Source organism: Trichechus manatus, unplaced genomic scaffold, assembly GCF_000243295.1.
Source record: "Trichechus manatus latirostris isolate Lorelei unplaced genomic scaffold, TriManLat1.0 scaffold00026, whole genome shotgun sequence".
NCBI classification, from domain to species: domain Eukaryota; kingdom Metazoa; phylum Chordata; class Mammalia; order Sirenia; family Trichechidae; genus Trichechus; species Trichechus manatus.
Window position 1 is genome coordinate 20,357,027 of NW_004443962.1, and position 25,887 is coordinate 20,382,913.

General features: G+C 37.6%; 1 protein-coding gene across 2 annotated transcripts; it reads left to right on the forward strand.

The window, feature by feature from the left end:
• The first annotated feature begins 322 nt into the window (after positions 1–322).
• NAA50 (N-alpha-acetyltransferase 50, NatE catalytic subunit) lies at positions 323–25,601 on the forward strand. 2 transcript variants are annotated; one of them, XM_023728865.1, is made up of 5 exons: positions 323–581; positions 18,961–19,097; positions 19,528–19,647; positions 20,359–20,425; positions 21,554–25,601. In XM_023728865.1, exons 1-5 carry the CDS (start codon positions 574–576, stop codon positions 21,729–21,731), a joined length of 510 nt encoding a protein of 169 aa, XP_023584633.1. In that variant the 5' UTR covers positions 323–573; the 3' UTR covers positions 21,732–25,601. The 2 variants fall into 2 exon arrangements, with proteins under 2 accessions (XP_023584633.1, XP_023584634.1); XM_023728866.1 differs by having other exon boundaries at positions 18,964–19,097.
• The last annotated feature ends 286 nt before the right edge of the window (positions 25,602–25,887 follow it).

Genomic DNA, 25,887 nt, shown 5'->3' on the forward strand with positions numbered 1-25,887 from the left:
TCCCATTAGAAGACAAGAACATTTGAAGGTCACTCTGGAGACTACCAACTGAAAACAGAGTTGAGGTAGATTGAGCTTGCTGAAGCGAGAGAAGCTAGAGAAGGGTGGAAAAATCTGGATTTTATCGCCAGCGCCTACATGCCAACCCCTGAAGTAGTGTCGTAAGGAGTGGGAGGAGAAGAGTGACGTCAGAGGGCGTAGCCCAGTCAGAAGATGGAGGGCCTGGGATGGGGGCTCGGTGCGCGGCGGCGCGCAACGCGGCTGCGCGAGAGGCAGCAGGCGCGCCTGCGCGCAGAGGGGCGGGGTGAAAGGTCACGGCACGGCGGCGGGTCTGGCTGGCGGCTGCGGGCGGGAGCGTATCGCTCAGTGTGCACGTGTGGAGAAACAGCGGCCCCGGCAGACACACGGCTGTGCTCGCCTCTCGCGGCCTCCGTCACCCGCTCAGTTCTCTGCCTTAGGCGAGGAGGCCGGCTGGTGGGCTTGAGTGGCCGAGTTGAGGGCGCGGAGAGCTGCGGGCGGCGGCGACGGCGGCGTTGATATTGGTGGTAACGACGGCCTCAGCAGGCGGGGAAGATGAAAGGGTGAGGAAGGGCTGCCGCGGAGGCCGGCCCCGGGGGGCGAGACTCGAGGAGCAGACGGGCGGACGAGGGGTGCCGGGCGGAGGGGTTTCTGGGTTTCCCCGCTCGCGGAGGGGCGGAGGCAAGGTTCTGACTGTTGGCGGGCTCAAGAGTCAGCGGAGACAAGACCCGGGGGCCCAGGAGCTCGGCGCGGAGGACGAGTGTGGGCTGAGGGGGGCAGCAGGGAGAAGCTGTTGTGAGGCGTCGCGGCCTCCTAGCCCGGAGAGGACTGCTGAGCCGCGGGACTGGGCCCGGCCCGCCAATCCAGGTGGAGTTCTCGGTCGTTCTCCACATCCAGGCTCAACACTGGGCGCCGCACTGACACCTGGTAGTTTTATCTTCATTGGGAGGCGTGCAGAACATTCTAGAGGGAGAAGGAATTGGAATAAAAAGCCTGGAGATGAGAATTAAGACCTGGTGACTCAACTGGATTTGGGTTGGGTCAGAGCGGGTGGAGGAGGGGGAGAGAGCGCGAGCACTGTGGACTTGAGGTGCTAAAATGTTTAAGGAAGTGTCGTTGGTCAGTAGGTGGAGCTATTGCTTCAGTAGTTTACTATTGCCCCTCAGTACTGTGAGGGGGGTCCTTGGTTACTACGATTCTGTTTTGAGGTGGTTGGCGATGTTTAATGTTTTTACCATTTCTGTATTTTACCATTTCTCCTTCTTGGATAAAACTAAGGAATATTTTGGTTCGACTATTTCCAATTGAATAAAATGTCTTCTTATTTATTAAGTTTTATACTGTTAAAGTATCAATTACATAACACGGTGAATGTTCTAAAACGTTGTCTGAATTAGCAGTTTAGAAGCTTGCCTTCTCTACCCTGCTTAGAAAAAGAAATGGAAGCTTGTAAATGTTAAAAGCTTTCTGGGATGCTTGAGTTTTTTCTATTACAGCAAGTCAGTTAAAGAACTGTAATATGTTTTGAATTAGTGGAGCTTTTCAAACTATTCAATAGCCCTTTCAGGAATGACTGTAAATGTCAGTCTTCTAAGTAATCTCATACTGCCTAAAACAAGGTCGAAATATTAGCTGTGTGTGTGTGTTTGAGGTCGCAGAAGAGGTTCCAAGGAAGTTTAATTTGGCCTCAGGTCTGTAATATGTTTCCTTACTCTGGCTTTGCTTTAAATATTGGAAATTATTTCTAATGTTGAATTGTACGTTTTGTATTTAAAATCTTTAAAGATTAGAAATCATGAAGAAATTTTCACAGTTCCTGGCGTTCCTGTGAAACTTTTCATAAGCTGAAATGGCGTAAAGGGAAGAAGCAATTATCATTCATTTATATAGGAAAAATTTTTGAGCTGTCCCAGACCAAAAAACATAACCTACCGAATCATACCAAATAACACATAAAACCTAAAATGACACAAGCATATAGTAAAACCAGGAATGATATGATAAATACACAACCTATATAAGGTAGAAATTACGTATGTATAGTGTAGCTTCATTTACGAGAATCGGGAAGACGGCAAGCACACTGGAAGGCTGAGGTGGTGGTGGTGATGATGGTAGCCCCCGTCGCCTAGCTAGCAATGGCACATGGGGTTGGGTTAAAGGGCCATGGTTTGAATCCCACAGAATGGTATTTATTCTAACTGCGTGCAAAGGATGAGTCCTATAGTTAGAGAAATGCACAGGGGACAAGTCAAGGATTGGATCTCTCTATGAATGTTACGATTATACCACACCAAGCATTTGATTGGATGTGGCTGGGCAGTGCTGCTGCTTTAAAGGCTCACTGGAAAACAAATGCTGAACGCTGTTTCTGCTTTTCGCCTTTTTGGTAAAAGCGAAAATCCTCTTCAGATTTCTTTCAGTTAGCGAAAACAGGTACTAATGTAGGTCTTTCGTAAAGGTGAAGCGGCTTAAAGTGAACTTTTCAAAAGAGGGGGATACCTGTATTTCACATGAAGTCCTAAAGAATTCTAATCAGGAAACTAATTGAGGGGCATAGAAGGGTTTGCTGCACTTGGATCATGATCTAGGAAGTTTGGCTATTTTATATATAATCCAAAATAATGTTGGGAGAATTTATTTTTCCTAGTAAGCTGTGCATTTTGAGTATGGGTGCTGTCTCATTCGTTTCTGTATTCTCATTGCCAGACATATCTATCTTATTTAATTAAAATGGGTCCAAAGAGTTCCCAGTGTGAGACTGCCACAGATTAATAAAAGGGAGATAATAAGAAATTATTCTGGATGTTTAGATCCACATTCTTTGCTCTAGTTCAGACTTGCTAGGGTGCAACATTATTTTTGATACCTAACTTGGCAATAGAGATGAGACTAAACACTATTATTCGTATTCTATCTTCAATTATTATACCCATGAAGCAACTGTCTTGTTATTTAAAATGAGTGCGTGTAAGAGCCTACTAGTCAGATGGGGCAGATTCTCCAGCATGCGTAACTGGCCAAATTTAGAGGAAACCTGAGGAAATTCATAGTTATTGAACCCTGTACCTTATGACAGAAAAGCTGTACCTGAAATGGAGAGTCCTTCAGCCTAGTTGCTATCACTTCTTATGTCTAGAGTTTGAGATCTATTATGAGACTTGGCTCCTTTGTACTGAGGTTGCTTGTTTTTATGAATGAGGGACATGACTGGGAGCCTAGAAGTGTCTTTAGCTGTAAATTTTAAGATGGTTTTCTAGAAATAATCCCAGATGAACTAACTCTCAGGTAAGATGAGACTTTATTTTTTTTCTTCTAAGTCTGTCTAGTACAGTCCAATGAAGACAATATACATTGTCAAAAAGATTTTAAGGTCCTTGAGTTCAAAGACTTGTATCACAAAGCATAATGCGGTCATTGTTACAGTTCTGACTCTTGATTTTGGAAAGGCTTGTGAAATGAGAGAGTGGTCATGATTATATGGTTTTGTGTGAGATTTTATATGCTAAGCGTCTTTAATGTATATTAACCTAACCGAACAGTAATTTAAATAAACTATCTAAAATCAGACACAATGTAGAACTCCCAATTCTAAATAAGTCTACTATTCAACATTTTACATTCGTGTTTGTATTGCATTTCTATTATTTTGAAACTCATAACTTACTGTTTTATGGCATTTTTCTTCATATTTGTACTTAATGTTCATTATTCATAGCATTAGGATATTCCATTGTATTAACCTACGTATTTATCTTTCCTGTATAGTAAATTTCTAGTTACTAATTATTTCATGTATTTAAAGGTCTAGGTTTGACATGTATTACAAGATTGTTGCTTCCTTTATACTGAGGTCGCTTGTTTTTATGAACAAGGGACGTTGTAGCTTGAATTCGGGGATGGTAAGCTGATTTTTTTTTTAATATGTTGCTCCTCTCTAGAGAAGGTGAAACTCAAGCAAGAAGGTATGTCACAGACAGCCATGACTGAAGTGGCAATGTAATTAGTCAGCATAATAGAAAACAGAACTGATGTGTTTACTCCTCAGTTGTAGTAAAAAGGCGTAAATTAGTTCTAATAAAAATGTCTTTAAAAAGATATGAATACATGTGGCCAAAGTAAAGACAGGAAAGGAGGCAGCAATATAAATATTGTATGTGGAACAGTGTGGTTTACTAACTGAAATATTAAAAGGAGTTATTCTGACCAAATGCTACTAGAAAATAAAATTATATTTTAAGAATCTGCAGTGGGAAACTAATGTTGAAGAATTTAGAACTAACAGTTAACTTTGACAGCATATGTACTGGGAAGGGAAGCATAAGAGTCTTCTGAGGTACTGGAAATATGCTTTATCTGGGTGTTGATTACACAGGTGAAATCATATGTTGAAAAACCAAGCTGTACACAAGATTTGTACTCTTTATTATATGCATCTTATATTTCAGTAAAATAGGTTTGTTTGTTGCAAATAAGGTTTTATTACTGTTTTTGTCAGCAGAATAAACAATCAGGGTGAAGTAGGGCCCGGCAGCCTTTGTAAACCTACGATTCATACTCCTTGCCACTGTGAAACCAATAACTTTTGGGATGCTGATTGCGATGGAGGATTTTAACAAGCACTTTAAATGTCCCCTTTGCTATGTTGAGATGAATTTATATACAATATAACCTACCTGTACCACAGTTTTTTTAAAAAAACAATGTAATGCCCTAATTTAAAGGAGAAATAAAACAAAAGTAAATAAAAATAAAATGTTTCAATGTGTAGATGATTGAGTACATCAACCCATAAACCAGAAGAAGGTGAGATGTTTGCATATATCGGTAACTAGGATCATTGTATGATTGAGAAAGTATATCTGGTAGGAATATATGTGTGCGTTAGTGACAACGGACTGTGTTACTATTAGTGATGGGACGTTTTTTCCCCCTTCCTGAAATTGTGGCCAACTCTTGGTAAAGTCCTGGACAAAAATCTCTGAGTTAGAAGAGACTTTTAAAGGTCAACAACCAATAGTCTATCACTTCAAGATATAGTCCCTGTTCGCTATGATTTCAAACATCCCTGCCACTGTTATGTCAATATTACCCTAGACATGATCGGTAGACTGGGAAAATGGGCCTACTACCATCATTGTTGTAATAATGTAGTCCTGTTACTGCGGTTATGGTCAAATTAATTTTACATACACTAACTGTATTGTCAACTCTTCCTAAGTCTCATGCAGACTTTATAAACCATATCTTTCAAAGTCAGTGCTTTTGCCAGACCAAACTAATATCTATATTAAATTTCATTTTGCTACATCCTCTCCTTTGGCCTGTGGAAATCCTTTTGACTCCTAATTTCTCTTCCAGTATTAGCTAGGGCACCTAGTTTTGTGCCATTTGAAGAAATACATTTTCTAAATTAGCAAATGATGGTCTTTCAACTTTTTTTTTTTAAACATAACCCTATAATAACCAATAGTAATATTGGTTATTAGTATACCAGTAGTAACCTGCAGAAGCTTCCTTTCCATCTATACAAATGAGAATTGTATGGATTATAGTTTTAATAGCTGTAAAATTGTATAATTGTGCTGTCACCAGTCCTCTTTCCCTTTTATCTTTTCTCTTTCATTCTTTTCTATCTACATTCATTCAGTACCTAATTTGTTGGCAAAGTGTTAGACCTGTGCTGGCCAGTACAGTAGTGATTAGCTACAAGTGGCTATTGAACAGTTGCAGTATGGCTTGTACAACTGAAAAAACTGAATTTTGAATTTTAATCAATTAAAAATTTTTAATTGATAATCCAAGTCAGTTATTGGACAGTTTTAAGTATGTTTGGAATAACTTGGATAAATTTCATGAAATGTAAATATAGGTCAAACAGTGGCATCAACTAGGCTTGGTGTTACCCAGTGTGGTAATTCATGGTATCATATCGCTCCCCCCCCCCATGGACTTCTTCCTTAGTAATGTTTTCTGTACTAATGTTACTCATAATTCTCATATATCACTTCTTACTTTCCTTTAATTACTATTTCATTCTAAAAAAAGTTATTGATACAGGTTCACAAATACTAATTACCACAATATTGTAGCTAAACACCAGAAAATTTAACAAAATCTGCAACTATAAAACATCGGCAGCAGCGAAAACAACAGCATGTGCTTGTGGCATCTGCAGGCAAAGTCACATGATTGGAAGCATCATTGTAATTGGGTAATAATGATAGCTCTGACCGGAGCACATTAGAAGGTTCAAAAAGTAAATTAGCATAGAGTTTTATCCTTGTGGGTATATTGATACATGTAAGCTGGGCTTACGAAAAATGTTTTCGTTGTTATAACCACAGGGTTATTTTTATAAAAAATAAATTTCTGCTGAAACACTGCACAAAAATTTTATAGACAGTCATTTTGGTGTCAACCCCTCTGATGTCGCCCCATGCAGTCCGCACTTCCCTAGTTGACACCACTGAGTTCAAATGTTTCTGAGGAAAATTAGCATATGAAATGAGGTTTGCTGTAAGTGTAATACACATTGGATTTTGAAGACTTGTTATAAAAAGGTTAAAAAAAATAAAATTTTCATTAATTTTATTTTGATTGCATGTTGAAATGATTTCACTTTTTGGCGTTTTTTGTTTGTTTGTTTGTTCTTTTACCACGTTATTGTAGCTACTAGCAAATTTTAAATTACACATGACTTTAGGAGCCTTAGTGGCACAGTGGTTAAAGCGCTCAGCTACAAACTAAAGGGTCAGTAGTTTGAATCCACCAGCTGCTCTGTGGGAGAAATATGTAGCAGTCTGCTTCTGTAAAGATTTTACAGCCTTGGAAACCCTATGAAACAGTTCTACTCTGTCCTGTAGGATAGCTATTAGTTGGTGCATTTGGTTAGTTCCCAGGTAGCAAATGTTTCAGCTTGGGGACCAACGGAGAGTTTGTTTCATACTTCTGTGGTGAAGGATTCTGAGGCCACTCTGGGCCTTAAAACGGTATAATCCAATCACTCTGCCATGACTGGGGAAGAGAGAATTGGAAGTATGTATTTGCTTTCCTGGACTAGTGAAATTTACATTCTGGCTCCATCAGTGCTGATGCTGTTTTTAAGCAGTTACCTACAGTATAGCTATAGTGAATACTTGTTCATAAAAATTCTTGGCATGCATCCTTAGTTATTTCTTTTGAATAATTCTGTAGAAGTGATTTTTTTTTTTTTTTATTGTAAGTTACTTGCTTTTTTAAAGCTCTGATATTTGTCACTTTGTATAAAAATGCTCTTCAGAAGTGGATGGGGGAGGGTGGGCACTTCCCAAAACCTTTACTTAATGAAGACATGATTGCCATTGCTGCCAGAGGTGGTAATGAGCTACAGAGAAAGGGTCTGGGAGGAGTTCTGTGCATTGAGCATCTGTGTTATGGTAGAACTGCCAAGTTAGTTTTGACTTGTTAGTTGCTGTCAAGTTGATTCCGACTCATAGCAACCCCATGCGTTACAGAGTAGAACTGCTCCATAGGGTTTTCTTGGCTGTAATCTTAATGGTAGCAGATCACCAGACCCATCTTCTGTGGTACCACTGGGTGGATTTGAACTGCCAACCTTTAAGTTATCAGTCTAGCGCAAAATTTTTCAACATGTAATATATGTTCACATATATCCTTAATTCCAGTTTTACTTTGCTGATTAGTTGGGAATGGCATTTCTTTCCTTTTTTTTCTTTTGATTATTTAGTGAAGTTGACAGATCCACTTTTACTGACTGTATATCTTTGTGATTTACCTGTTTGTGTAGTTTACCCAGTTTTTAATTGGGATATTGATTGCCTTAACTTCAAATTACAAAACAAGGATAATGTTCTTTAGAAAATGGGATTGGAACATTCATATTAGTAATTATTTATTGTCAGAGTGTTAATAGTTTAGGACCCAGATCATTTGAAAGAAAAGTTTTTACAGGTGGAGCTTGTAAACAAGGATAACCAAGGAAAATATTTTGTACTTGGGGGCATTTAAGCATTTCTTATTTTTCATTCCAGAAAATAAATGTATAAGGTATATTTAAATGAGTATTTTGGGTTTTTTCTTTCTCTGTGGAGTCTGTATTGTTGTTTGTTGTTAGTTGCCGGTTGAGTTGGCTCTGACTCAAGGTGACCTTATGAATAACAGAATAAAATGTTACTGGTCCTGTGCCATCTTCGTGATCGTTGATATGATATGTTTGAGTCCACTGTTGTGATAGTGTGTCAGTCCAACTTATTGAGAGTTTCCCTTGTTTTCACTGACCCTCTACTTTTCGAAACATGGTATCTTTTTCTAGTGATTGGTCTAGTCTATATAGCTTCTTACTTAGAACATAATTTACCCAAATAAAGGAGAGTTACTATAATGCAAAGAACATTGAATTAAAAGCAGTCACTTTTTTAGTTCAGTTTGCCACCAGTTGGGGTTACTGATAAGTTCCTTGATCTGTGGGCCTTGGTGTCTTTGTCTTTAACGGAATAACTTGAACCTGAGTAGGAAAGGCCAAAGATTCTAACTCATGTGCCAGTGTTTTGATGAGTTCTCAGATTGCAAAAAAAGGAAGGGGGGTGCTATGATTGATTATTGATACCTACCATGACTGCTGTGGCATGTGTGTCACATGTTTGTCATTCCTGGTCTCTGTCGGCTCTAACTTTTTAATGGCACCAACAAACAAAACTTTTGAGTCATTTGAATTGTTCTTTTAAACTACTTTCCTCATTTTGCTCTTCTTCCTGCATTTGAACACCTGCTCTCCTCACCCCTCCTCCATATGATATTCATTTTTTATGTAATTACCAAGTACATGTTCTCCACTGTTTTTTAGGGTGACTTCCTCACTGACCCCACAAAAATATTATCCTTATCCTTGCCTACTTGATTATATTACTACTTTCACTTGAAATATTTTTCTTAATCCTTTTGATCTTCAAGGCCACTTCAAATTTCACCCTTTATAAAAACTTCCCTGACTACTCCTGTTACGAAGTGCTTACTATGGGCCAGTAGTAAATTCTTATTTAATCCTCACAATAGCTCTGTAAAGAGGATGTGATATCTATAGTCTACTGATAAAAGAATAGGGATAGAGGGGAGCCAAGGAGAAAAGAGGGGTTGGTGGTTTCTGGTAATTTTGAATAGTTTTGTATGACTAAAAAACAGTGAGGGATAGGGAGGTGAAGGAGAGAAAAGCCTAGACCAGTGGCCATAGCTATGTGATGAAGAGCTTTATATGTGTCATGTGTAGCTATTGAAAGATTTTAAGCACAGAAGTAAAGTGGTCAGGTTTGTGTTTTAAAAAGATTATTCTGACTGCATTGTGGTGGATTTGTCTCCTTGACTCTAGTTTTATTCCCCTTCATTAGGCTATTGGAATTGAAGCTGAAATGATGACCTAAACCATAGTGCTAAAAGAAAGGATATAGGAATAGGTTAAAAAGATATTTGGGGGAGCAGAATTAACAGGGATTAAAATGGAATATAAGAGTACATATAAAACTAATCTTAAATTTCTATATTGGATGAGTGATGGGGCTATTCATAAAGATAGAGAATAGAAGTGGATGTGCTAATTCCTATGGAAAATGAGTTTAATTTTGAACTGTTGAATCTGAGATACCTGTGGGGATCACCATTAAGCAGTTAGATTTGGATTCAGAGATTTGGAAGTGAAAACATCAACATTAGGTGATAGCAAACTAAAGACCATAGCTGAGAAGGACCTCTTTTAAATGAACATGCATATCAGCATGGGAAATATTCCCAAAGACTAATTTGATTCTTTTTAGGTTATAATCTTGAGTAGATTGTGTCCGTGTGTATTTACCACTTCTAGTACTCAACCAAATAATTGGTTGCAGATCACCAGGCCTATCTTCTGTGGTACCACTGTGATACGTTTAGCACCTCTGATACTTGCGGTCACACAGCTTGGAGAGATGCTTGCTGAACCTCTAAAACAGTGACTCTTAGCTAGGGGCAAATCCCCCCACCTCCAGTATTTGGTAATGTCTGGGGACATTTTTGGTTGTCACCTGAACAGGGGGTGCTACTGGCCTTTAGTGGATGGAGGACAAGGATGCTGCTAAACATCCTACAATGCACAGGTCAGCCCCCACAACAAAGAATTAGCCAGGCCACAGTGGCAGTACTGAGATTGAGAAACCCTACTCTTGAATCTAAGTGAGATGCGAGAGAGCCCATCAGTTGCTGTATTGAGAGCCTAGACATTCTTGACTTACTGAGAAGTAATTTAGCAATTTTTTGAAATATTTGAGGTCCTGCCCCGAGTCTTGCAAATTAGTAAAGGAGGTGTAAGGTATGAAAACAAATGCTTATAGCAATGCAGCAGTATCATGCCTTGGAAGGACACAAACCATATTATAGTTGAAATGAGATATAAATCTCAGTAGGATGATAGGTTAAGGCCTTGTGAGCAGTTAGTATTTAAGCTGCATTTTGATAAGTTCTGAGTGGGCTTAGTTTTAGATCGAAGGAATTTACACGTTAAAGGAATGACCCTTTTATATAGTTAACTTGATGGCAAGAGTTTAGCAGCAGATTACTGCTAGCTAAGGAGAACTACCAACTCACTAAGCCCCTTGAAATATTTTTACTAAAGGACCTTTGATTCTTGCTAAAGTTTTATGCAAATGTACTTTTACTGTTACACATCAGTTAAGTATTCCCAACTAGGTATATCTCTTTTTTTTTTTTTTTTTTTTAAATAACCTTGAGGAGTAAAGATGACTCCTTTGAGGAGTATGATGTGGCTGATATAGCACTAAAACGGGAATTTGAAGACATAGGCCTGATTCTGGCTTTATCGGTAACTGGCTATATAACACAGGCAAGTTTGTCTCTTTGAGCATTATGTTTCATGTCTATAAAATGAAGGAATATTGATTGCAGTGATTTCTAAGATCCCTTCTAGATCAAACACTCTGCTTAAGAAGTGACCAAGTAATTAAAATTTTGTGCCAAGGTGCACTTAATACCCGTCTAGAGTGTAGATGGTTAAGCTGTAAGTTTCTGTAAACTCGATTTTTACTTTTTGCTTTATAACTTGGTAAGTCACACTTTACGAAGAAAGATCCACTTTTGTGGAGTCATATCCCCATCTTGTGGTCTTTCAGAATATTGCCACTAAATTTTGTTTTTAAAATTATGGGCATAGTTTGCATTACCTTTAATAGCTAATATTGAGTGCTTACTATGTGATGTTACTGTGCTAAATACTTAAGCATGCATCATCTCATTTCAACACACCACTTGCTTTATAAGCCAAGTGTAAAGGTTTCCTACTACCATATTCTAAGACCAAAGATTATATGAGATTTGACTGAGTAGCAGATTAATTTGTGGTGCGACACAAATTAATAGCTAATGGATTCTGTAAAGAGGCAAACAGGCCACTGCGTTTTCCAGGACTTAGTACAAATTTCTATAGGCACTTTTGGGACTGCTCTTTATTGTTTATATCAGAGTCTGTACATCCCCATTTTAGATCCCTAGTTCAAAAACTTTGGTATAAAGATGTCTTTCGGTTTGTTACAGGTTCGAAAAACAAAAAATAGCCATGTTACATGAATTTATTGGCGCTAAGAGAATAACTTAGTTTAATAACTGCTCTCTTCAGTTTTCTATAGCTAGGGTAGTAAACTCTAGTGCCAACAGGGACCAAGCAGATAAGGTAAATGAGCAAAGCAAGAGAAGCTGTAAATTTAGGCCTTGTGTAAAATCTTATGATTTAAATATTAGTAACCTACTTAATTTAAAAAACAAAACCAGAAAACTATGAATCAAGTAGATGTGACCACATGGCTGATTTTACTTTAGGCCAGCAATTTGGGTCTTATCTACAGAGTGGAGGTCTTAACCCACTGATAAATTAAGATAGTCTGCATTGTTAAATTATTGAATTCTCATCTGAAGTAAGCAAGAATCAGTGTAGTGGTTAAAAAAACAGGTTTCAGAGTTAGACTTAAGTTGAGTCACAGCCTCTCTATACTAGTTATGTCACACATATATTAAAGTTATAATGTAACATGCTCTACTGTTTGTTTGGGGGAAATGAGTAACATTTAAAGTGAAATCCACTCTGATCATATAGCATATTTTTTCAAATGGCATATTCCACTTCTCTGTGCCCATCCTCAGCCTCTCTCTTCCTCATCAGATTTCTCAGATTTTGAAATTTACACACACATTGGGGGTTTATTAATTAGGTGGTTATTAAATTTGGATGGTTTATGTAACATGCTTAATTTAAAAAGTAGTTTCCAAGTTGACAATCTGATATTTTAACTGGTGAGGTTTGGAATGCAGTCTTGGATTTTGTGACACTGCTTCTCAAACTTTTTTCCCTGCTTTCTTGGTAATTCTTTTCTCAGACGACATTATGGACTCCTGTTCTTTTACCCCTAAAATTGAAGTACTCCTTATAGTAGTTCTGTTCTTAGATCTTTTCATTGCAGACATTTTTGATATTTTGATCTGCTCGCGTGATCAAGGGATGAACATGATGCATTAAGTTTGTGTTCCAGGGAACAACTCTTTTTTTATTGTTGTTGTTATAGTTTAAATGAAGCTTACATTTCAAGTTAGTCTCCCATATATAAAATTGTACATACACTGTTATGTGACCCTAATTGCTCTCCCCATATTGTGACAGCACCCTCCTTCTTTCCACCCCTGATTCCCCATGTCCATTCGACCAACTCCTAACCTTCTCTGCCTTTCCATCTCACCTCCGGACAGAAGCTGCCCGTTTAGTCTCTTGTATCTACTTAAGCTAAGAGACACACTCCTCACGGGTATCACTTTATGTCCCACAGTCCAGTCCAATCCCTGTCTGAAGAGTTGGCCTTGAAAATTGTTTTATTTCTGGGCTGATAGAGAATCCAGGGGCCATGCTTTCCGGGGTTCCTCCGGTCTCAGTGAGACTATTAAGTCTGGTCCCAGGGAACAGCTCTTAAAGTAGCATGTTATAAAAGGCAATTCTTTCCTTATGAGTTAAATTAATATAAAAATACTAGGTTCATTCCCACCCTGTACTATCCAATTGTTTTCATCCATCTAACATTGTCTCCAGTCACTTCACTTTAGATAATTTATAAACTGCTTCAAAGTGATTGTTCTTACCTCAGAAATGTTTGGCACTCCTGACAGGGAACACAACAGAGTCCCTCATGGAGCAGGAGAAAAGTGGGGTGCAGAACTCAAATTCTAGTAAAAAGACCGGCCTTAATGGTCTGACTGAGACTGGAGGATCCCCGGAAACCATGGCCCCTGGACCCTGTCAACCCAGAACTAAAACAATTCCCGAGGCCAACTCTTCAGACAAAGATTAGACTGGACTATGGGACATAAAATGATACTGGTGAAGAGTGTGCCTCTTAGCTCAAGTAGATACATGAGACTAAATGGGCAGCTCCTGTCCGGAGGTGAGATCAGAAGGCAGAGAGGGTCAGGAGTTGGTTGAATGGACATGGGAAATCAGGGGTGAACAGGAAGAGTGTGCTGTCACAGTATAGGGAGAGTAATTAGGTTCACATAACAGTGTATGTATAAATTTTTGTATGCGAGACTAACTTGAATTGTAAACTTTCTCTTAAAGTACAGCAATAAAATAAAAAAAAAATATTTGGCACTAGTTTTGATTAAAAAAAATTATTGGAACATACTTACACCAAGGAGCTGTTGGTGGGTTTAAATTGCCGATCTTTTGGTTAGCAGCCTGAGCTCTTAACCACTGAGCCACCAGGGCTCATGAGAGGCATTAAAAAAAAAATTGCTGTTGTGTTGATTCTGACTCATAGGAACCCTGTAGGACAGAGTAGAACTGCCCCATAGGGTTTCCAAGGAGCAGCTGGTGCACTCGAACTACCAAACCTTTGGTTAACAGCTGAACGTGTATCACTGCAGCACCAGAGCTCCATAAGAGGAATACAGTACTTTAAATAAGAAGTAAAAGGATATAAAAAGATACACTATGCAGCACTGATTAGAAGAAACTTATACTGATAAACAAAGTAGACTTTGAAACTCAGAGTATTACCAGAAACAAAAAGGAACATTTGAAGTGATGAAAGGGTCAATTCATGAACAACTAGCAGTCCTAAATGTTTATGTTCCTAATTACATAGCTAGACAGTATATGAGGCAAACGTTGACAGAATTAAAGAGCAAGAAGGAACACTTCCAAACTTTCTTTGAAGTCAACATAATCCTGAAAAAAGCCTATCAAAATTACTACGAGGGGGGGGAAAGGTATGTAGAGTAAGCCCTCTTGTATCCTTTGAACAAATACTTAAATGAGGTCAGAGAGTAAGCTGCTGCTAAGGATGGGGAGGCCATCGAATGAAATGAGGAAGGCTGCAGGTGAAGCTGATTTGGGGGGAAACGTTAGGAATTCAGTCTTGTATATGTTTAATTTGAGGTGTCTACTAGTGATGAGGTGAAGCAGTCAGGTGAGGCTTTGGATATAGTAGTTTGGAGTTCAGGAGTGAGCTCTAGTCTAGGGAGTTTACCACAGTAAAGCTATTAGACTAACACTGTATGGCATCATCAATCAAGGAAGTGTAGACAGAGAAGAAAATCAAGATCTTGATGTGCAGGGCCCTTATGAAATTGGTTCTCTTACTTCCTCTCCACCACCACCCCCCCTTTCCACATATCACAGGAGCTATGTTTTAACCATATCAAACTGCCTATATGTTTCTCGGAATACATCGTTGCTATTTTGTTCATGTTTTATCTTCCTCTTAGAATGCATCTTGTCTTAACCACGTAACAAATCCCTAGTCATCCTTCAAAACCTTTCCCAGGGTCACCTCCATTCTAGTACATTGTGTGCATTTGATACTACCAGCACATTATATTGGATATACCTGTCTTTCCTACTTGGTGTAAACTTCTTTGTACTCCAGGTGCCTAGTAGATAGGTATTCAAATATTTCTTGAAATAGAACTGATTTATGCTTTGAACGGCAACGATTATGTTCATAAGAATTCTAGTAAAATTTATCACAGAGAATTCTTTAAACCTCTGTTCTTAAAATGTCCTGCGTCCTACTTTGGTGAGTGCAATCTCAGGTCGTAAGAGCTAGCGAGCAGCCATCTATGATGCATCAATTGGTCCCAACCACCTGGAGTAAAGGAGAATGAAGAACACCAAAGTCACAAGGCAAGTACTAGCCCTAGAGAGAGAAAGGGCCAAATAAACCAGAGACTGCATCAACCTGAGACCAGAAGAACTAGATGGTGCCTAGCTACCACCAATGACCGCCCTGACAGGGAACACAACAGAGAGTTGCTGATGGAGCATGAGAAAAGTGGGGTACAGAATTAAAATTCTAGTAAAAAGACCAGACTTAATGGTCTGACTGAGACTGGAGGATCCCCAGAAAGCATGGCCCCTGGACTCTCTGTCAACCCAGAACTGAAACCATTCCTGAGGCCAACTCTTCAGACAAAGATTAGGCTGGACTATGGGACATAAAATGATAGTGGTGAAGAGTGTGCTTTTTAGCTCAAGTAGATACATGAGACTAAATGGGCAGCCCCTGCCCGGAGGTGAGATGAGAGGGCAGGATCAGGAGCTGGTTGAATGGACATGGGAAATCGGGTGGAAAGGAGGAGTGTGCTGTCACAGTATAGAGAGAGCAGTTAGGGTCACATAACAATGTATGTATAAATTTTTGTATGCAAGACTAACTTGAATTGTAAACTTTCACTTAAAGTAGAACAACAACAATAATAACCTCTTCTTAAATTTATTTTTTAGTAGGAACTTTGGAATTTTTTTTAATTTAGAGGTTGTTTAAACTTCTAGGAAGCTTTTTGGTTTACAATGAAGTTATGTTCTCATTTTCTTGACATGTGTACTTATTGTTCTGTTTATGCCTTTAATACTACATGTTCTTTGCGAAATTATATTTACAAGATGATATTACTCTGATATATTTAGAATATCCACATCTTAAAATAATTTGGAGCTAACTGACCAGGATTACAGAAGTATTCCATTTCAGTCAAACGTATCATGTTAATGAAAGTTAAACTATATTTGAAGGTGAATTTTGCTGACAAAGTTACATTTAATAGACACTTTGAAAATTTGTTTCTAGCATAGTCTGGCAGCTTAGTAATAGTCAAACTGGATTAATTTCTTTCTGAAATAGCAACCCAACAGCAATATTTATAGTATTTCATTTCTGTTTTAAAATGTATGTGCGTACATACATGCACAGAAAAAAATTGAGAAGACTGTATACATCAAACTTATTTTTGATCATGATGTTTCAGAATATTTTCACTTCCTAAGTCATTTCTGTGGTGTTGAACTTTTTTTAAAAAACAGAATAAATGTATTTTTTTAATTTTAGGCAGGGAAAGATAAACTGCCTGTTCCCTGATGTGGAGTTAAGTATTGCGTCCTATTTATAGGCTTGATCTGCCTACCCTAGTGGAAGCTTTTTTTATAGTTAAATTGTTATTAGCTCCAATGTAGCATAATGCAGAGGGTCAGTGAAAAAGAGGAAGAACCTCGATGAGATGAATTGACACGGTAGCTGCGATAACGGGCTCAAACACAGTAACGATTGTGAAATGGCGTGGGACTGGGCAGTGTTTTGTTCTGTACATAGGATTACTCTGAGTTAGAACCAACTCAGCAGCACCTAACGACAGCAGCAGCATCACTGTAACCACCTTTCCCTCTTGTGTGAAGTGAAGAAATAACTAGTTTTTATCTTTCTTTTAAAAATTAAATATACTTGAAGCCTGGTGATTGATTACCTAGAAATCATTCTTAAAATTTAAAAAGCCCCAAGGTCTTTCACATATAATTCAGAAGCCTGACTTTCTAAGTTCTTAAGTTACTATTTATTGTTGTCTATAATAAAACTTCGTAATTTTTCAATCACTTTTAAAATACAAAGAGGACTTTCATTTAAAAAACAAGTGAAATGGGTAGTTGTTAAACAGTGTGATTTAATTATAATATAAGCTATATCTAAAATAATACGCCTAGTTTATATATTATACTATAGTAAATTAAAGAGTATTGTTATAATAGACAGTGTAGATAAGATATGATTCTTGTATTTTAAGGGATCCTGTATTTTACAGGATAACAGTGTCTGCAGATTTTTTTAAAAATGTAAGTGGTGGAAGGTGGGGAAGTGAACCCAATAGATTTTATTGTTGTTAGTTGCTGTCAAGTCACTTCCGACTCATGGCAACCCCACGTATGCAGAGTATAGAACTGCTCCATTGGGTTTTCATGGCTGTGATCTTCAGAAGCAAATCACTGGGACTGTCATCCAAGGTGCCACTGCTCACCTTTTGGCTAGTAGTCACGTGCTTAACCTTTTGTACCACACAGAGACTCCGGAGCCCAGTGTATTTTCATCAGAAAAGGATTTGGGGCGAAATGTCGTTTTACTTTAGCCTTAACGATTAGAAAGCCAGGGTATGCTTTAATAAAGAGGAGAGTTGTTCTGTGAATGAGATGTAACCTAGTTAAAGAAGACATAAATCCGACATGGGAAAGTAGGACAGAAGCACTAAACATATTAGGCCAGTAAACTGGGATGTCCCATGAAACCATGACCCTAAACCGTCCAAACCAAGGAACTAAATCCCATGAGTTTGGTTTTACATAAGCAGCCTCAGCAGCTACTCTTTTTTTGGTTGGTTTGTTTGGAGGTCGTTGTAAATACATTATTCATTCTTAATAGGTAGTTTTCAAACGATGTCGTTTGTTTGTAATGTGGATTCCCTTGTTTCATTCCCAGAGATTCTGGTTCTGAAGGTCTGGGTTGAAGTCCAGGAATCTGAATTTTGAATACTGCCCCATGGCTCTGCTTCTGAACCAGAAGTGTTCTTTGTGCATATTTGAATTGTTTTCTTATAATAAATTCCTAGAAGTAGGATTATTTGGATAAAGGGAATATACTTTTAGGCATTTCAATACATAGTGGTTCTCTTAGTCATCTAGTGCTACTCTAACAGAAATACCACAAGTGGATGGCTTTAACAAAGAGAAGTTTATTTTCTCACAGTCCGGTAGGCTACAAGTCCAAATTCAGGGCATCAGCTCCAGGGGAACGCTTTCTCTGTTGGCTCTGTAGGAAGATCTGTGTCATCAATCTTCCCTTGCTCTGGGAGCTTCTCTGCTCAGGAACCTCAGGTCCAAAGGACACGCTCTGCTGCTGGCACTGCTTTCTTGGTGGTATGAGGTTCCCATGGGTCTCTGCTTGCTTCTGTCTTTTATATCTCAAAAGAGATTGGCTTAAGACACTATCCAATCTTGTATACCTCGTCAGCATAACTGCCGCTAATCCATCTTATTAGATCGTAGTGACTGAATTTACAACAGATAAGGAAATCACATCAGATTACAAAATGGTGCACAACCACACAACACTGCGAATCATGACCCCGCCAAGTTGACAGATATTTTTGAGGGACACAGTTCAGTCCATCATGACAGTGGTAGATTGTCCTCCAGAGATGCTATATCTATTTACATACCCATCAGCAGGGTGTAAAATTCCCATTTGCCACCCCCTTGTCAGTACTAGGTGTCATCAGTCTTTTTGATCAGCAATAAATGTCTATAGATGTCTAAAAGGGACATTTTGGTATTGTAGAATGTTATTCTAACCTTCTTAGTAATTTTTGTGTACTATATTTGTCCCTAAATACATAATATGTATGAAAGCTATAAGTAGAATGTGGACTGAATGGCTGACAAAATTTGTTTATCAATGATAATCTTTATAGGAAGATAGTCACTATGAAAGGATTGGGTTTACTGATAATGTAAACAAAACTTTATACCTTTTTTATATGTTTACCTTAAAATATGATTAGCTTCATTTGTTGAGTTATTGAGTACATTTTGGTTTGTTCCAGTAGCCGGATCGAGCTGGGAGATGTGACACCACACAATATTAAGCAGTTGAAGAGATTAAACCAGGTCATCTTTCCAGTCAGCTACAATGACAAGTTCTACAAGGATGTGCTGGAGGTTGGCGAGCTAGCAAAACTTGGTATAATATGGTTTTTTTCCTACCTTCATTTGCCAATTCATGTTCTTGATCCCTATTTTTTAGTATTAGAGCCAGATAGAGATACTCGTTAGTCTAATTTTACATGGGAGGAATTGAGGGTCTGGGTTCTGAGAAAAATCTTGGAGAAATCAAAATAAAATATTTGAATTTAAAAAGGAAATTTGAAATTTTTTTCTTATTATTTAGCGTGTGCCTGTGTGTGTTTTCACTTCTTAGCTTTATTCTAGAGGGAGGTTTCAACTTCCCAAGACGGTGTAGGGGATTTTGAGGTTATTTGATTTTCATAGAGTCGCCGTTAAAATGCAGTGCTGATAGCAACAATTTAGTCTTTATAGAAGAGGAGGAAAACATTAAATAAAATGTGTTGTTCTATTTGTTGGACTTTATATCTTTATATTTTCCTTGGCAGCATATTTCAATGATATTGCAGTAGGTGCAGTATGCTGTCGGGTGGATCATTCACAGAATCAGAAGAGACTTTACATCATGACACTAGGATGTCTGGCACCTTACCGAAGGCTAGGAATAGGTAAATTATTTGATTGTTTTGTTTTGTTTTTACTTCTTCAAAGAAACAAATACATTGTTTGTTACTGATCCTGCCCTAATAACTCAAAAACCATTCCTTTTAGGGATACTGGGAAAGATTTACTGAGTGAAAAATTTTAAAACCAAACCAACTGTCATTGAGTTGATTCTGACTTATGGTGACCCCAGGTGTGTGAGAGTAGAACTGTACGTGTTCCATAGGGTTTTCAATGGCTGATTTTTTCAGAAGTAGATTGCCAGGCCTTTCTTTTGAGGTGCTTCTGGGTGGACTCAAACTGCCATCCTTTGGATTAGCAGCCAAGTGTATTAACTATTTGCACCACCTAGGGACTCCAGGTGAAAAATAACTAGTGTTTATTTCTTAACATAATTCAGCTGGAGGCCCTTTACAGATTTGTTTATGTTCCATTTTGCTTTTTCTGGTTTTTTGCTACCTGGAAGGGCTCATATGTAAAGGTTGTTTTTCTGCTATCGTTTTTAACCATATATAGTTACTGGAGAGAGAGAACAAAATTTTGGGAGATAATTTCTTGCCATGAGTCAGAGCCAACTCAATGGCAACTAACAACAGTGTGTACCTTATAAATACTATTAATACTCAATGAGTACACATGGTAAGATAATAAACAGATAGATGCGTAAATTAAAGGTTGATTTTATGAGGGTTACTTATTTGTTGTTTGTCTTATAGGAACTAAAATGTTAAATCATGTCTTAAACATCTGTGAAAAAGATGGCACTTTTGACAACATATATCTGTAAGTAAAATAATTTTTATCTAAAATTAACAAGAATTGATGTTCTTATCTAAAGAACTTAATAAATTGGCGACAAATTTTCACTAGCAACTTTAAAATCTGGTCACATATTTCATTATTTCTTTGGAAACACTGTGGAAGTAGTTGTTACAGGAGTTTTTTGTTTTTGTTTTGTTTTATTTTAATAGTAGATGAGGAAACAAATAAAATTCATTCTTGTTTTACTTTATTATGTTGGGGTGGGAGCTCCAGAGTCACTGGGATGAGGCCAGGATTAAAGCTCAGGTCTTCAGAATTTGAGACTATTAATAGCACACTTCTCATACCATGTTTGTTTGCATTCCCTGTATTTTGTTCAAGGCTATCAGTGACCATGCTGTTTGTCATAGAGCTTAATAATCAAAGTCAGAGAGGTGACTAGCAGGAATGATACTTGGATCACAAGAGGCCTTGGATTAAGATCCAAGGCTGAAATCATAACCATGGATTGTTTATAATATAACTACTAAGGTCATTGTCATTTTCACTTTGTCAGTGAGAGAGATTAAGTTATGTAATGTTATTTTGGGAGGAAATGAGAAAGCCCAAATTATCATTTATTCAAAATATAGCATGTTTTTTATTAATCAGAAGAGAATATATTCAGGGATTGAGATCCTTTTTTTTTTTTTTCTTTTCCTCCCCCCCTTCAAGTGTTAATATGGCCTTTGATTCTTTCCTATGGTTATTTAACCCATTTTTAATTACAGGAATCTCTTCTCCCCTTCTACTAAAAAATGCTATGCTAGATAGGGTACTTTACCCTTTGTTGATTGCAGGAGTAAACACTGTAACTGAGCCTCTTAATCTCAGCCAACTGTCTTGCTAATGTAAGAGTTAGGTTAAAAGTGTAAGTTTGTCATCAAAATATTTTCTGAAATGAACACTTAATTTTTGTTGGTTACTGATAATATTACATGTGAAATATTGCACATTTTATTTTATAAAGAGAGTCTGAAGAAACATCCACTGTATTCCGGCTGCCACCAGTTTTAACTGGCTGGCAGTTTCAGATTTGAGGCTATCTGTGAGAAGACTCAAGCTGATGAAATATTAAGTTTTTTTTTTTTAATACCCTTTATATTTCAGGCATGTCCAGATCAGCAATGAGTCAGCAATCGACTTCTACAGGAAGTTTGGCTTTGAGATTATTGAGACAAAGAAGAACTACTATAAGAGGATAGAGCCCGCAGATGCACATGTGCTGCAGAAAAACCTCAAAGTCCCCTCTGGCCAGAATGCAGATGTGCAAAAGATAGACAACTGAACAAATTACAAATGAACTTTCTTGCACTTGCTTGTCGCCAAATAAAAGAGGCCCATTGATTTCCCCCTCTTTCTTTTAAAGCTTTCCCCTCCTCCTCATCCTTGTTTCTCTTTCTTTCTTCCCCTTCCCTCTAAAAGTTTTAATACTTTCAAGGACTTTAGAAATCATGTTTGGATTGTTTTAGTTTTCTGATTTTTGTGAGATGGTTTGATTGAAGGAAGGAAAAGGTATAGATCTGTTTAGTTTCACAGTTCAGATATATGGTCCCAAAATTTTGGGTGTTAAATAATTTTAGATTTTTTAGCTGATTTTTTTAATGTCCTGCTTTCACATTGAAAGGCAGAGCCTACAAAATATTGTATATTTCAAAAGACAAGAAGCAGCAGCAGCAGCAATATCTTGTTTTCTAATTCATAGACAAGTTTAGTGTGTTTGTGGTACTTTGGGTTTTTAAAGACTTTGTGGGATACTAATCCCTAGACATTGCCTTCACTCCACCTTTAGTCCTTCTGAGCACTGTCTCTGGAATTGGACCATTGTTATCCTTGTAAGAAATACTAAGCTTATTTTGTTTTTTTTGAGCAATTATTTCCTTTCTTCCTGTTGCTGGTTGAGGGTGGGTGGGGCAGTTTGGGTAGGTAGTGTTCTATATTTTGGTCTCAGTGTTTGAGTTAAATTGCTTTTTGCTAATGAGTGGGCTGGTTGTTAGCAGGTTCGTTTTTCCTGCTACTGGTTGTTAGTAGTGGCATTAACTTTTAGAGTGTGGGCTGATGAGATTACTTTTTTTTTCCCAAATGTCCCAGCTAGAGATAAGGGCCTTTAACTGGCCTAAAGAGGTTTGTTGTGATTTACTTTTTTCTCTGGTCCTTTTTCTTCATTAAACCAAACAATAGTTTGTCTAACTTTAAAAATGGAGTTGATGTTCCATAAGTCAATACCCTTAAGTAAACCTGAAGCAGGTGTTTTCTCCTGAACATATTAAAAAGTTCCTAAAAGGAAACTTTGATGGACTTGTGGCACAATAAATGCATTTAATGTCAGCTAGTGCAGACTGCTAACTAAACCTGTGGCCACTAAGTGTTTGATTATATAGGAAAGACTATCTAGACAGTATTTTTCGAAATAACATAGCTGTGCTATTGCTTATCTGTTGGAGAACATCCCAGATTTGCTTAACACTCTGTGCCTACAATGTTGAGTTTAAGGATTTGGAGAAGGGTGGGATTGTTAAACATAATGCTTGTAGGAAAAGTAGTTTAGAAGTGTTGATGCAAATGTCACTGTGACCTGCTCCACTGACCAGACTGGTTTATGCCAGATTATTTTCTGGTATACAGGAAATGGCTTTGACGGGTTGATAACTTACTGTAACATGGGAGACATCTGAAATTGTCATAATCCAGTCTCCAATGTTTTAAATTTTTTACATTGCCAATACTGATAGCCCAACAAATGTTCTCATTAGACTTTAAAACAGCACATAGGGCTTGAATTTTCTGTCATTTGACTTTAAAAGGAAGAGTGATTCATAATGTTTATCCTCTTATATAAAATTCTGGTATAAAAGCCTCATCTCTTCAAACATTAAATGACAAAAAGATTTTACAGAATGTTTATGCACAATTTTATAATCCTAAGTTCTAAGAATGTGAAAGTACAATAGACTTCAACAGTCTTATTGAGTGCCAAGAATAATACAGAAAAGGAAGATAGTTGATGAATGAGTATATATGGGTGTAATCTTAAGATAGTAAAAATGTAGAAAGACCACACTGGTTTCTTGAGTATTGGTTTCTTAAGCAGTCCAAATCTTAGGAGGAAGGTTTAGCATTAAGCACCTTTAACCTTCATGGGTAACCTGCTTGCTCTTGCTGAGAGAAGAGTGCTTGAGTTACAGAAAGCATAATTAGTTTTGGAGAACTCAGCCTTTTTCTAAACTTCCAGGTATCAAAATAGATTTTGATGTGTAAATTGAGTTTTCTGAGATGACACTGCCTCTATTTCTATAACCATTTTACCTGGACTATCTAATCAGTCCTATGAATGTAGCCCTAAATGTGGTTATTGGAAACAGAATAGCTGCCTTATGACAATTAAGTACATGTTATTTAAGGAGGGAAAAAAATTAAATTTTGAAATGAGTGTGTAGGCTCCTTATCATTATAGAATTTTTTTCCACACTAGTCAGTGGCTTAACCTAAGTTGTAAATGTAAATTCTGCTACATCAAACTTGTATTAAATAATTCTATCCACTTATGGAGGAGGAGGGAGATATGGAGGAGGTAGAAGCTGGGCCCTAGTTCATATGCCTGTGAGTCAGTAAATACTGAAATAGTGTCCATGTTGAGTTATTTTGATATATGATAAAAATTATCTTCTTTGAGGTAAAACAATAATTGTATTAAGTGTAAAAACACAGAATATGCCCATCATATTTTTCAGGACATATAGTTTTTACTGTGGGGTGACTAGGTAAAAATTACACTGTGTGGTATTGCATTTAGGTTCTAGAGAAAAGAATCTGCAGAGAAATCTATGCAATATATAATTTGTTCAGATTAGTTTTCATTTGGGGAAGGAAGTTGTGAAATATCTCCAGGGCAGTTTACTCATCAATTGAAAGTCCTCCAAAAAACAGAACTATTGGGAAACCATGGTGTGTGGTGGTGGAAAAGAAAAGCTCCCTCAGTTTTTTGGAGGGAATAACTTCAAAAATACTTAAATGGCTAAGTTTACTTGATGCAGTTAAGAATTAAACTTGTCAATTTTAACATTGCTGTTATATCTGAAATAAACTTACGTGATGTTCTGGTAGTGATCTGTGATGTCTGGTAAATGTCAAAGAACACAGTGCATTGTGTTGACTTCTGTATTTCGGGTCAGCTATACATAGTCATTATCACTCATAATGTTTTATTTACTTTTATATTTCTTTAAGATCTAACTCAAAATTCATTAAAATAGGCCAACTGGAATCAAGACTTCCTAATTCAGACCTTTTGAAACTCGGTAGATACGCTACCCAATTTTTCAGGTCATTTTTCTGAAGGGAAGAAGATGACTCCATGTCTGCTGGTTTTCATATCTAACCAAAACTTATTTTTTAAAAAATAACTACACTATAATTGTATACTACATATTTGGTTTTATGAGGCTTTTTTCTCACAAATGCTGCGTAGTAAAACTTAAGTACAAATGTTAACTACATATATAATCTAAATTTCCTCTAAAATTTTTAATACTCTTTGATCTTGATACTCTCACATACAAAATAGAGAATATAATAAATAGCACCTACCTCAGATTTGTCAAGATTAAATGAGGTAGTTTGCATATAAAATTCTGAAACGCAGAAGATGGCACTAGTAAGTACCCTAAAAGTTAGCTTTTAATACCTTTAATACAGTCCCAATAAGAGAGAAGAAAACAAGATCCAAAGAGCTACCCTAATGCTGTATTTTGTATATCAGTGTTAAAATCACCTAACAGGCCATGATTAGTAGTGTGCTTTGGCGATAGATAATGTATATTCAAATTTTTCTTTTTGTTAGTCATGAAGGAGGAGTTCCATAGATAAGTGAGTTTGGAATGTTTCTGAGTTTTTCCTGAATATCAAACAAACATGAATTTAATTTTTTGTCCTTAACAAAATATCTATTAGTCAAAACTGTTAGAATTCTGTGTATTCCACTCAAGAAATAATGGGTAGTCTTCGCCTAACATTTAAAACAAAGGGCCTAGCTTGGGAACATTCAAGATTTGAAGTAATCTGGATTAAAAATTGAGAGTGTGTGTCTTAGCCTGGGTTCTATAGAGAAGCAAAACCAGTTAAGTGTATGTATATATGTAGAGAGAGATTTATATCAAGGAAATGGCTCACACGATTGTAGAGGCTGGAATGTCCCAAGTCCATGGATCAGGATGGAGGCTTCTCCTGATTGACGCAGCCCCGGGCTGGTGAACCCAAGATCGGCAGGTCCGAGAGCAGTACTCCTGCTCACAGGCTGTGAAGATCAACGGATCCCAAGATCAGAAGGCAAGACCGCAGTCTTCTAATTCACATAGCTGCAGGGCTGGTGAACCCAAGATCGGCAGGTTGAAGAGCAAGACTCTTTGCTCACAGGCTGTGGAGATCAACAAATCACAAGATCAGCA